Source organism: Panthera pardus, unplaced genomic scaffold (assembly GCF_024362965.1).
Source record: "Panthera pardus isolate Hobbes unplaced genomic scaffold, ASM2436296v1 HiC_scaffold_20, whole genome shotgun sequence".
Lineage (NCBI taxonomy): Eukaryota > Metazoa > Chordata > Mammalia > Carnivora > Felidae > Panthera > Panthera pardus.
In genome coordinates, this window is record NW_026526766.1 from 73,618,913 (window position 1) to 73,631,728 (window position 12,816).

The 12,816-nt window shown below is 52.0% G+C and overlaps 1 protein-coding gene across 5 annotated transcripts in view; it reads left to right on the forward strand.

Annotated features, from left to right (window-relative positions):
• ZNF618 (zinc finger protein 618) overlaps window positions 1–12,816 on the forward strand; it is a 185,468-nt gene that overhangs the window by 101,582 nt on the left and 71,070 nt on the right. For all 5 annotated transcript variants that reach the window (XM_019454088.2, XM_019454087.2, XM_019454092.2 and 2 more), the window contains exon 2: window positions 374–417. In XM_019454088.2, the coding sequence (XP_019309633.2) occupies window positions 374–417 (44 nt within the window). The remainder of the gene's footprint in view (window positions 1–373; window positions 418–12,816) is intronic.

Below are 12,816 nucleotides of genomic sequence, written 5' to 3' on the forward strand. Positions count from 1 at the left end.
CTACTGTTTTATTGGAAATCCCAGATGAAAATAAAAATGGTGCAATTCAATCTCAGATTTAGCTGGTTACTTACTTTTCACTGAGTCCCCAGGGCCCTGTGGTTGCTGGGTTTGTGTTGGCAATGGGTGCTCCTCTGGATTTAAAGGGCCAAGCAAATTCCGGGGGTGGGGGCGGGGGGTGGGGTGGGTGGTCTGACTCCCTCTTACCACTAGGGGCAGATTTTCCCCACCTGGAAGAATGGAGCAGGGGTTTGTGCTAGCTCTCCCTTCTGTCTGGAGGCGGGTGTCGAGGGGGAGCTTGGTGGGGCATCAGTGGGTAGAGTCTGTGGTTTTCCCCCATGGTTGATGGAGGTGTTTTGGGTTTCTTTTGCAGGCTGACGGAGCCAGTGCAGCTGGAAGGAAAAGCACGGCAAGCAGGTACGCTCCCCGTGCCCATGGCTGTCCCCTTCCCTGCCCCCTCCCCCCCCATTTCACAGCTGACAGCCACCTCTCTCTGGTCCTTCCCTTCCCCTGAAAGGGGGTGGGTGGTCCAGGCCAGCTCCCTTGGCTGAGAAGTATCCATACTTCCCCGGAGGATGTGCGGTCGTGGTCAGCACTTCCGAGCCCCACCGCTCCAGCCCCCGGTACCCTCTCTGAGCAGCCACGAATGGACCAAGGATGACTGGGTTCTGAACTGGCCTTTGGGCGCTCGAGCTGGGGGGAATTATGGTGAAGCACGAGACTGGGCAGAGGACCGGGCTCGAATCCCATCTCGGCTGCCGTGCAGTGACCTCCAGAGCAGCCTGCCCATCCCATCCCATCCTAGTCTGGAACTCGTGGCCCAGCTTGAGTCCTGTGCTCGTCTCCCTGAACCAGCCCCCCCCCCCCCCACAACAGCAGGGGGAGGGGATACTCTGCATAGCCAGACCAGGGCTGTGTCCTCACCCTGGGAGCTGGCAGGAGTTTGGACGGGGGGGGGGGGGGGTCCCTCAAGGAAAGCTGGGCGGTCGTTCCCGAAGAAGGCGGGAAGAGATGCTGGATAGGCCCATGCTGCAGATGTCTGCCTCTGGTGGTGGCACAGGCAGGCACTTGGTACATGTCAGTGCTGTTTCTGCTGTCGCCGTGTTCCCTCAGGGAGGGCGGAGCTGGAGTGGCCAAATGACCTTTACGGGGGCCACTGGAGATAGGAGGAAGGCAAGGGACAGACGAGAGTTGGCTCTCCAAGCCACATACACCAGATGTGGACCGGGCTCTAGGATTACCTACTGGAGTTGGGGTCAGAGTATGAACGCCAGGCAGAGGAACTTTCCCTTTAGTCCACAACTGGTTCTTTAGAACGTTAAGAGATTTTTGTAGAAAAGAGAGGGTCTGTGGCCAAGTGAGTGTGAAGGACAGTGGGTTCAACAGAGGCAACAGATTTCTTTGCTGTGGGTCCTTTTCAGTCTCTCACCTGCTCACGCGTGCGCCTGACAACATCTGGGATGAGAATTCCGTATTACTTCCAAGTTGTTTAACTGTGGAACCCTTTTATTGAAAGTTTGGCTTGGAGCAAGTGTTCCTTGGAACGTGCTTCGGGAAACGACGGGGAGCCATTGCTCTTTGAGAAAGAGTCACATGTTTGGCTCTGTGGTTTGGGAAGATCACCCCAGCAACCGTGTGCAGGGTGGATTGGAGGCGGCTAGAATGGAGGCAGAGATACCGGGCCAGAGGTCACCGTGACCCACACCACCCAGCAGCACGGCCCGGCTCCCAGTCGCTTCCCCGGTCTCCTCATGTGTCCGGCTCCCCCTTGCTCCCCCTGACCTCCTCTCAGTTTATCTACCCCCCTAAACCAGGGGTCGACCAGCTTTACCTGTAAAGGGTCAGATAGTAAATATTTTTACAGTTTGAAGGCCATAGGTCTCTCTGGCAACTTCTCTGCCCCATCAGTGCCTGTGAAAGCACCATAGGTGATCCATAAATACCCAGTCTGTGGTTTGCCAACCCCTGGCCTCACCTGACTCTTGCCTGAGAGCCTTTCCAGCTGCTGTTCCCTTTGGCTGGAATGTGCTTTTCTCTGATCTTCCTTCACGTCTTGACTCCATCCTCCCCTGGGAGAAACCTTCCCTGCACCTCTCCTTCAAGGGCCTGTGGCATGTGGCCTGTGTCCCTCATAGGCTGTTCATGCTCTGTATTTATCCCACGTATTTGTGTAATTTTCTCTGCCTCTCCCCTTAGGGTACCAGATCCATAGGCAGAAACCCCTAGCAGGCGCTCAGTGTTTGGGGGACGGATATCCTGAATGAGATGGGAGATGTGGGGATGATGTGGGGGTGGGGGGTAGACCACCAGGCTCAGGCCTGTGAACGCTGGCAGTGACACCTGTGGCCGGCAGCTGCCCAGCGCCTTGTGTTCGGCTGCTGGGCCCCTGGTCGTGGGATTTCATGTAAGAGCAGTACATGGGGCGGTGGCAGTCCCTAGACTGGGGGTGCCTGGAAGTGCTTCCTGGATTGGATTGTCACGACTGGAAGGGGCCTCAGAGCTTGTCCAGTCCCACCCTCTCCCTGGACACTTGGGGAGGGACGGCCCTGCTCGGGGTCTTGTGATGAATAAGTGATGTCAGGCCTCGAACCTGCTAAAGCAGGGTGCTTTCCCCACTCAACAGTGCTGTGCTGGAGTGAGGGTCTGGCCAGCCTCTCCCACTGACCCCCATGTTTATTGAGCAGCTGTTCTGCTAGGCCCAGTGCCATGTGTTAGAACTCAGACGGATTCAATGCTAAAGTAGTCATCCAGCAGACTCTTGAGTGTGGACAGAGGACGAGCCTCCGTCTGTTTCTCAGGACTTTCATGCAGGTGTAGTTCTTGCCCTCACTTTCAGATGCGTGAGTTTCTCCCACACCAGGTCAGAAGGCCGCAAGCAGGTTTCCCCACAGCAGCAGTGGCTGCCTGAAGTTCTGAATTGAGTCTTCCCAGCCTCAGGCTGCCGTCAGAGGGAGAAGAGGTGCCTGGCCTGGTCAGGGGAGGGGGGGATGGCACGTGTACCATCAGTTTGCCCGGCCTCAGTAGCCTGGGCTTGCACATACTCTGTGACAGAGCGCCGTGGTCTCCCCACAGTGCCAGAATATGCACCAGGAAGGGCCAGCTCAAGTCTTAGGGTCATGTGTGACTTAAAGAAGAAATTTCTAGTGGTAACAACTAGCATTCATTCAGCTCTTCTGTGTCAGGCTCTGAGCTAAGTGATTCACATATATTAGTTTATTGTTAACTGATGTAATCTTTATAATAGCCCTATGAAGGAGGTACTCTTATTATTTCCACTTTACAGAAGAGGAAACTGAGGCATGGAGCGCTTAACGGGCCTCAGGCTACCCAGTTGGAAGTGAGCAGTAGAGCCGGGATGCCCACCCAGGTCTCACTTCTCTGATGGGTACACTTAACCACTGTTCCCTCCCACTTCTGAGGATGAAGTGGTCAGTTAACAGATGTTAGAGGAGCCTGTTAGGGGCTGGGGGCTGTGCCATCAGCTAGGTGCTTGTCAAGAAGCCAGGGACTTTGAAGGAGCTCAACCAGTGAGTTTATATTGATTTTATAATTAAAGCTAACAGAGCATCTTTGAGAGACCCAAACAGTGTTGTTGTATAGTGACCACAGCATTCGGTCTGAGAAGTGAATTATGCGTTAAATATCAGGAGAATATTAATGCAGGCCTTAGCTGAGGCCACTTGCGAATTTGACCCTGGCCTTGGGTTAGATCGGCCAGGTGAGGTTTAGACACGTCGGCACTTTGCAGAGCATTAGACACGTTTAGTCCCTGTTTCAGATGGAGAAACAAAGGCCCGAGGCTCCCTGAAGTCAGAGTTAGGCTATGCCACCCTGGCCAGGAATGACCTAAAAGGAGCCCCAGCCCTCTGACACGGGCCTCCTCCCCCAGCTCCCGGCCGGGTCCCGGCGTACTTGGTTATTATGCCAAGGCCTGCTTTCTTCCCAGCGCCTGTCTTTTGGCCCAGAACGCCTCATTTTGTTACTTCTCCAGAGGGCCTCTGGCTAAACCCCAAAACCAACAGCACGGACTGCTAAGGAATTAGTGTTAAATTGAGGGGGACAAGGAGAGGTGGTGTTTCTGATCCTAAGAAACAGCCGAATGTGGTTTGGTTTACTTCTCTGTAACCCAACCTGGGTCGATTTTACAGGACCGGTGATCCCTGCACTTGAGGTCAGTGCTGACTTGGTGTGCAGGTTACAAACCACATAGCACAAATGTAGCCAGACTTCACTTATTCTGAGAGGCGTGGGGGCTGTGGGGCCTTAACTGTGGAAAATTCTAAAGGAAATGCAGTTTTTGTAACCAAGTAAACGTAGCTACAGGGTTGCTGTAATGAAGAATTATGCCTTTTTTGTCAGTTGAAGGTTTTTAGAGCTGATAGGGCTCTATAGATAATCTGGAGTAACTGTCTCATTTTCAGATAAGGAAACCAGGGATAGAAGAGGTTAAGGGACTCATTGCCTTGCTGTGTAGACCGGTTGCCTAACAAGCAATCAGGATCTTGTAAACAGAGAGATTTGGTCGGGAGTGGGGGGTTGGTGATAAGACCAAATCTCACGCATTCATTCCACAAATACTTAGCGCCTACAAAGGGCCAGGATCTGATCTGGGTGCTGGAAATACAGTGGTGAACAAAACAGAAATCCCTGGCCTTGTGGAGCTCATTTTACTAGTGAGAGTGGAGGCGATGTAATCAATACATACAATGTGTGGTATGTCATAGGCTAAACAGTGATGGGAGTGAGAGAGAAGCAGAATGGGGATTGGGAGAGCCAGAAGGAGTATTACATCACCAGAAGGTGACATTTGAAAGGATCTGAAGAAAATGAGGGACTGAACCAAGCAGTCACTGGGGAGAAACACATTCAGGCAGAGAGAACAACAGGTGCAAAGGCCCTGGGGCAGTGGTGTGTAGATTGTGTTGGAGCAGGAGCAAGGAAGCTGATGCGGCAGATAGCGCTTTGGAGGCTATCATCAGGACTTTGGCCATTACCCTACGTGAGGTGTGGGGAGCCACTGGAGAGTTTGAGCAGAGGGATGGTATGATACGATTCGGTTTTAAAAGGATCATTCTGGCTGCCAGAAGGTGAATAAACAGCAAGACGCAGGATTAAAGAGGTGTCGCCAAGAGTTCAGGACAGGCAGGACCTTAAAAGGTAGCCTTGGAAGTGAGTTTCCAAAGGCTGTATCTTCTCAGGCCCGAGGAATCCAGTTCAGCAAAGCATTGTGTGAGTTCTGAATCCAAATAATGCACACTTCTCCATGGCTGTTCTGCCAGGTCACTTCCTCACCTTCTCTCTAGCCCCGCTGAGGGCCAAGCAGCTCATTAGCACCGTGTTGAGGAGCCCAGACTGCCTGGGTCCAGGTCCCGGGGCTACCCACTGCCTGGTTGTGTGACCTTGGGCTAGTTACACAATCTCCGGTTTCCTCATCTGGAAAATGGGAATTATATTAGACCTTCCCTCATAGTGTTGTCAGTGAAATAGTAATATGCATATGCCTAGCACAATGCCTGGCCAATAGTAGGTGTTCAGGAAACGTTTATTTTTATCACCACCGTGCTGGATTCCCTTCCTAGGAGGAGATGACAGTGGGATGGCGATTGATTTCTTGTTGAGTCTGGACCCTGGAGAGAGGACTGGCGTCAGGGACGAGGGTGGGGGTGGAGCTCGTATTTGTCAAGGGCTGACCCCCATCCAGTCACGCACAGATCTCCTTTGGTCCTCCCCTCTGAGGTAGTGATACTGTCCCTCCTCCTCAGAGGGAGTTGAGGAATAGGCTTGTCCAGGGTCACACGCGTTGTAAAATAGCTTTGGACGTAGCTGAGTCTCGGTCCTTCAGGCCAAGCTTTCTCACTGGTGGACCATTACTTAATCGGATCACCACGTGTGTGCAGCCGCATAATTATTATTATTATTATTACTTTTTAAAGAATACCTTCTTGTTTCGCATTTTGGTTTTCAGCAGTAAAATCAAAGTATCCCTGAACAAATTAACTTCATTTGTACAAAAAACTCACAGTAGCAGTTGGCCCCGATGGTGGTCCCTGACCAGTACGATATTAGCAGAATGGATTATTGGAGCATGCTGGGTATATTTTAGCCAGGGCACATCTTTATCTTGATTCTAGGCTTATGGTGCAGTTACTGGAGCTCGGATTTGGTTTCCAGAAATGTGTATGCTCACCATACCAAACTTGGGGCGAAGTCGGGCCACAAAATGCCATAAAATTGCAGGCTGACTCTGGGGACCCTGTACCCATTCCCCGAGGCCAGTGCTTTTTTGGTGGGCAGGGCTTCCTGTCTGTCTGATCAGTTACTGTTAAACCTAGGCTCTGCAGATAGGGCAGATTCCGGAAAATTCAGGCATGTCCTTAGGTTGCCCTCTGGAGACAGCCACAGAAATGCAAACTAATGCACATCGAAAGCGGTGAATCATTTTTGCTAAATGGCTTGCGGTGGTCGAGCAGAGGGAGGTGACTGGGGTCCCTAGGGAGCCCTGTGCTCAGTGCATGCACCCAGGAGTTTTCAGTGCACGCACCCAGAAGGAGTCTGAACAGATTCAGCAAGTGGCACCCCTGCACCGAGCCGACCCGTTCAGGGCATTCAGAAGTCTCGCCTCGTCCTGAAGAGGCGCCATCTTGAGAAGGGTAACTCGGATCGTCCAACCCGGTTGCTTCTTGAGCCCCTTGATGTCAAAGGCCCTCGATCTGAGAAAACAGCTCAGGAAATTTCCACAGCCTCACCGTTTGTCTGGCTCTGCTAAGGGAACAGAAAGATTCTCACCCTCGGCTTGTGCTTCCTCCAGCTTTCCATGCAAAGCGTGATGCTTAAGAATGCCCTTATGCTCCAAACCTACCTTCCTGCTCACTGCCGCCTTCGCATCCTGCAGTGAACTTGGCTGCAGTGTGTCCTCCTCCCCCTCCTCATCGCTGCTGCCTGGGGAGGGGGGTGGCCATGCCCACCACTTCTTCTGTTTTCTGGGGCTGAAAAATCGCCCCTCTGCATTCAGTTAGTAGTACTCCATCATTGGCCTACGAGCTGATATTTTTCATAGTTTGGCCAAACTTTCCACGTTTTTGTCTGGCAAATACTTGGTAAGGATGGGAGAAAAGAACTAATGTTTATGGAGCCCCACTATGTGTGAGGTGTTGTGCTGGGTGCCTCGCGTACATCTCTGTCCTTGAATCTTCTAAACAACTCTTAGTGGTTCGCATTAACTTCACCAGCTTCCATGCGAGGAGAGCGGGGCGTAAGTAGGTTAGAAAGCTTGGCAACGGCTCAGCGTCTAGTTTATTACCCCCGAACACCTTGGGAAGACGTGGACCACGTTAGGGGCACATTGGCAGCCGAAGGGCAGCTCCGGGCATCAGCTGTCAGTGTGGGCAGGATGTTGGAGCAGAGGGGTCCTGCTGGGAAGCTTCTTTACCTTTCATTCCAAGGAGAAAGTGGCCGGAGGAGCTGGACGTCAGAGAGAAAGAGAGATAGTAGCTAAGTCTCAGCCTCAGTAGGGAATCATATTGGTGGCAGAGGGAGCGTAATTTTTCTCTGTTCTCACATCAGCCAGCGTGACGACCAACTTAGGAGTCGTCTCGGTCTTCGCTGGTTGAGTCGGCTGCTCTCTGGGGTCTGCATGGGACCCCGCAGGTGCCCCAGAGGGTCTCTGCAGGACTGCGGGCAGGGACTCTGCTGTGACCCCCCCTCCCTTCCCCACCTGCCAGCGGAGGGAATGCTGTCCGAGTAAGAAATCCTGAGTCTGCAGTGTCCCCGACAGTTGGGTGAAGAGAAACTCAGAAAGGTGAGTCTTGGGAGAGCAGTGCACCTTGCTCACGGTTCCGAATTGTACCATCGCTACACCCATTGGACGAGGAATGCAGCGTGTCTCTTTAAAATGCTGTTAGCAATAATTCTTTTTAATGACCTGGGCCAACCTTCCCTGTGCCATGACACCCGTAAAAGAAGTTCCCAGCTGTCCCCGGAGGGCCCCATCCTGCTAAATGTCGGAGTTGGTGACTTGACAGCATTGCTCAAGACTCCTGCTTTTCTCTATTTTAGGTTTAAATTAACCAGGGAATTAACTCTTAATATTTAAATCTTCATGCTGTCTTTCGGAACTGCAGTATTACCCAGCGTCGTGGCTGACTGACAACATACATTGAAGAAAATTAAGTGCCTACGAATTATCTCAAACTAATGATGTATTTATGCATTGTAGGTTATTTTGAATTTCTAGACTGTTAAGAGTTGTTTAATAGGTTAATAGTTTTAATCTATTAATCTAATCTTTTCTGCTTGACTATTTATTAAAATATATCAGTGATACATGACAAATGGAAGCGCAGATAATTCTGAGGGTTATTAAGGCATGGGCGATGTGAAGATTTGAAACACGGGTGGAATAGTAAACACACGGGCCTCGTTATCCGGGTTTGTGGAAACTGGGGTTTTGCTCTAGGGGTCTCTCTCTTGGTCCTTCCTGGCTGGTGGAAGCCGCAGTCTCTAACCTGGTTACAATTCCTGTCCTCGTCACTGAAAGCAGGAGACCCTGTGTCCAAAGGCCGTATCTGAACAGCAGCCATTTTGGAAGACTTCAAGGAGAGTTAGAGGTCAACAGTGAACAAAAAGCCCAAGCACATTTCTCTGTGGCAGACGTGGAACTCCTCGTTCCTTAATTTTATCGCGTTTCTATGTTGCTGTTTGAAGCATCTTAGCATGTGCCCCTGTCTGTCCGGATGCTGAGGATACAGTAGGAGATGAGGGGATGTACTCGTCTCTTGGAATTTCTGGTCCATCAGTCGTTAATTTGTTCATTCATTCAACAGGTGTTTTGTTGTCGTTGTTTTTAGTCCTCTCTTCTTTTTTTTTTAATTTTTTTTTTTTTTTAACGTTTATTTATTTTTGAGACAGAGAGAGACAGAGCATGAACAGGGGAGGGTCAGAGAGAGGGAGACACAGAATCGGAAACAGGCTCCAGGCTCTGAGCTGTCAGCACAGAGCCCAACGCGGGGCTCGAACTCACGGACCGCGAGATCATGACCTGAGCCGAAGTCGGCCGCTCAACCGACTGAGCCACCCAGGCACCCCAGTCGTCTCTTCTTTTGAGAAGAGAAACAGAAGTCCTCCAAGTGATTCAAAGCCCAGGCGTTAGAGTTGGGCAGATCTGATTGAATCCCATTCTGTCACTAGGAAGCTGTGTGGCCATGAAAAAGTCACTCTGTTTCTCTGATTCTCAGTTTTCTTATCTTAAAGCAAAACTACCCAGCCTGTCAGGCGTTGTGATATGCCTGGCATCAGTGGGACGGTGCATGGATCCGGTGTGAAGCACCATGCCTGGCATGTCACAGCCACCCAGTACGCCACAGGGGCCCTTGTCCTCACTCCCTCATTATGGTACCGTTGCCGTTCTCACCTCCACCTTCACGCTGGCGTATCTATCTCCGGTGATTGTCTGCTTGTGTCGTTCAGCAGACATTAGCTGTCATCTGCTGGGAGCCGGGCACGGGGATACAAAATGGCAGTGGGGTAGAGCCTTTACCCCTGGAGGTCTCTCCCAAGCACGTGGAATCAGAGAGCACATTCAGAGCAGGAGCCGTTTAGAAGCAGAGGGGGCACTCTCAGAAACCACAGGGCTGAGGCTGCAGGCTCCCTGATGGATGTCAGAGAGAGCCGCCACTGGGGAGCCCAGCACCCCATCTTGGGCCCTGCAGCCTCAAGAGCAGGTGTCATTTTGCAGTACAGATCATCACTTGGTGCACCTTAGACTTTCATGTCTTCTATGTTAGCAATATCTCAACAAAACTGGAGGCCCCACGTGCTCAGAGAAGAGCAGGGAGTCCGGTGTGGCCAGCAAGGGGGTTGTGTTAGCAGATGAGGCCAGCGGGTGCTTGGAGCATGTCGCAGGGAGCCCTGAGGGTTGGGACGAGGGCTCTGGCTGTTATTCTGGCTGAGATGTGGAACCACAGTGGGTTTTGGGCCTAGAGGTGACATCACCTGGCTTGTTTGGACGGGGTCGCCTTGGCAGCTATGTTGAACGTCGACATCGGGGCGTTGGGCAGGGGTAGGAGCAGGAGACCGGCTGTGAGGTATGGGGGTGTGGTTGTGTGTGGTTATGGCAACAAGACAGGAGGCAGGGGACGGCAGCTGGGACCAGGGGGTGGTCAGGTGCTGGGAAAGAGTAGCCAGGTTCTGGACATACCTTAAAGGGGGAGTTGACAGGATCTGCCAGTAGATTCATTAGTACGCAGTGAGAGAGAGGGAACAGAGGTTAGTTCCAGAGCCGGGGCCCGAGAAGCTGGAGGGATGTAACTGAAATAGAGAAGTCTGCAGTTATTTGGCGGTGGCATCGTGGACTGCAAGCTGTAGTGGGATGGGAGTCAGAAGGATAGTTGTCTTGACTTGGGGGGAGGTATGTTACAACAGCTCAGTTGGGGCCTGTTAAATATGGGTCCCTGTGGGGCATCTAGGAGGAGGTGTCCAGCAGGCAGTTTTGTGTGTGCAGGTCTGGAGTTTGGGGGGAAGTCCAAGCTGTAGACAGAATTCGGGATTCATCGTCGCATTGTTAATATTTAAAAACATGAGTCTGGATGAGATCACTTTAGGGAGTGCGTGTGGATAAAGATGGAAGAGGTTCTAGAACTGATCCTTGGGGCATGTCAGTATATAAGGGTTGGGCTGGTGAAGAGGAATTAGCAGAAGATAGAGGAGGGGCCCACCAGCCGAGCACAGAGCCAAAGGGAACAAAGAGCTGGACAGAGGAGAGGGGGAGGAGCTCGTCCAGGGCTACTGACAGAGGACGAGGTCGCTGAGGACGGGAAGGGACCATAGGCTCTAGGAGCATGGAGGTCACCAGGGGCCTTGGGAAGAACAGCCCTGGTGGAACGGGGGAGGCGGAAGCCTCATTGGACTTGGAAGCATTGCCAAGGAGGGCCCTGCTGACTCCCGAATAGGAAGAATCCTTTGCTCTTAGATCATCGGTAGGTGGGCACTTGGGTAGCGCAGGAGGACTTGGTCAGCGGTCAGCCCGTGCATCAGGGTAAATGCTGACCCTGAAGTCATGGCTGGATGTGCATTAATTCTTTTAACACCCTGTGCATTTGTGGAGAGTGTGTTGAAGCTCAGCTTGAGGCTACTTAACCCTCATTCCTAATGAGTGGAGTCTTTTAATGAAGTTTTATTCTAGAGGGAGTTAACTAAGTCATTATTTACACACTGATTAGAGATCCGCCCCCCTCCCCCACCACCCTTAACATTGTTTCCGGTGGCTAAAGTGCCAGAGTGAAGAGGCAGTAGCCTTTGCAGGAGGTGGGTGGTCCTCAGGCAGAGCCTCAGGGCACACGGATTCACTGCTCCCGCCCTGTGCCCCTGTGCGAGGAGACCCTTACCCTGCTGGGTGGAGGTCCAGCCTCTACCGCTGCCTTAGATTCCAAGTCCCTTGTCATGCAGGTGGAAAAACCGAGTCAGGCAGGGGTAGGACTGATCTCCGGTGTGCTGAGGATCCCTCGTAAGTACCGTGACCTGGCAGAGCTTCAGGCATTAGCATTTTTGGTGGAATGATGAAGAAATTATACCCGCAAGCAAAGTTGTCTGACTCCTGGGCACATGACGTCATTTGAAACTCCTCCTCCCACATGGCCAGAGATGGCATGGCCTTTGGGTCCCCAGTCCACTGATACAGGGTTTAGTGGGAACAGCACCCGGATAGGAGTCGGGAAAATTGTTTCTGGTCACTGGAAGGTGCGTGACCTCGCGCATGCCCTTCGTTCACAGTGTTGATTGAGTTGCTGCCACGCACGGGGCGGCGGTGCCGGGGCTGGGCCTTGTTCTGTGCTTCAGTGTCTGCATCTGGCTGCAGGGCTCTTGTGGATGCCAGATGGGGTGGGGCGGGCCCAAGCACTTGAAGAGCCATCTGGCAAAACCCAGAGGAAGAGATTTGTTTCTGAAACTTTCCCAGGCAGGCTCTGCGGGCACATAGGACCGGCCGCACGCGGCGCTGGGGATGAGTAAGAACGAAGCAGAAGGCGGCTGAGGGTGGTGGAGGGCGGTGGTTTGCAGACTTAATTGCAGTGGAGCGGGTTCTTCAGAGTCTAACATAGGGAGGGTATTAGTCTCCTGCGGCTGCTGTAACAAATTACCACAAGCTGGGGAGCTTAAAACAGAAGCTTGTTCTCTCACACTTTTGGAGGCTCCAGGGGACAATCTGTTCTTTGCCTCTTGCAGCTCTCGTGTCTGTAGCCTTCCTCGACCTGTGGCTGCATTTCTCTAATCTCTGCCTTGGTGGTCATGTTGCCTTCTCTTGTCTGCACTGTCCCTTCTTCTGTCTGTCTTACAAGGACATTGGTCCTTGCATTTAGGGTCCACCTAAGGTAATTCACAATGATCCCGTCTTAAAGTCCTAAAATTAAATACATCCATCTGCAAAGAGGCTTTTTCCAAGTCAGGTCACATTCATAGGTTCTGGAGATTAAGATGTGGGCATATCTTAGGTGGCGGCGGGGGGGGGGGGGGAGGGCACCATTTACCCCAGTACAGAGAGAAAGAAGCACATATATGTAGTACATCAGGCTAAAATCAAAGAGAGAGTAGGGGTCTTGGAGCCCACTCAACACCACTCTTTTCATTCAAGCCTCATTCAGTCCTCTGGACCATTGCTATGGAACCCTTAAGCCTCCAAGGAACACACTTTGGGAACCATTGCTCTAATGAGGGGTCACCGTTCTTAGGGGGCAAGGAGGCCACTTGGTCCGGCTTCTCTCTTGGCCTTCTGGCATGAGCGGTGTATACTTACCGAGAAATATCCTTTTAGTGCCTGACTTTAGA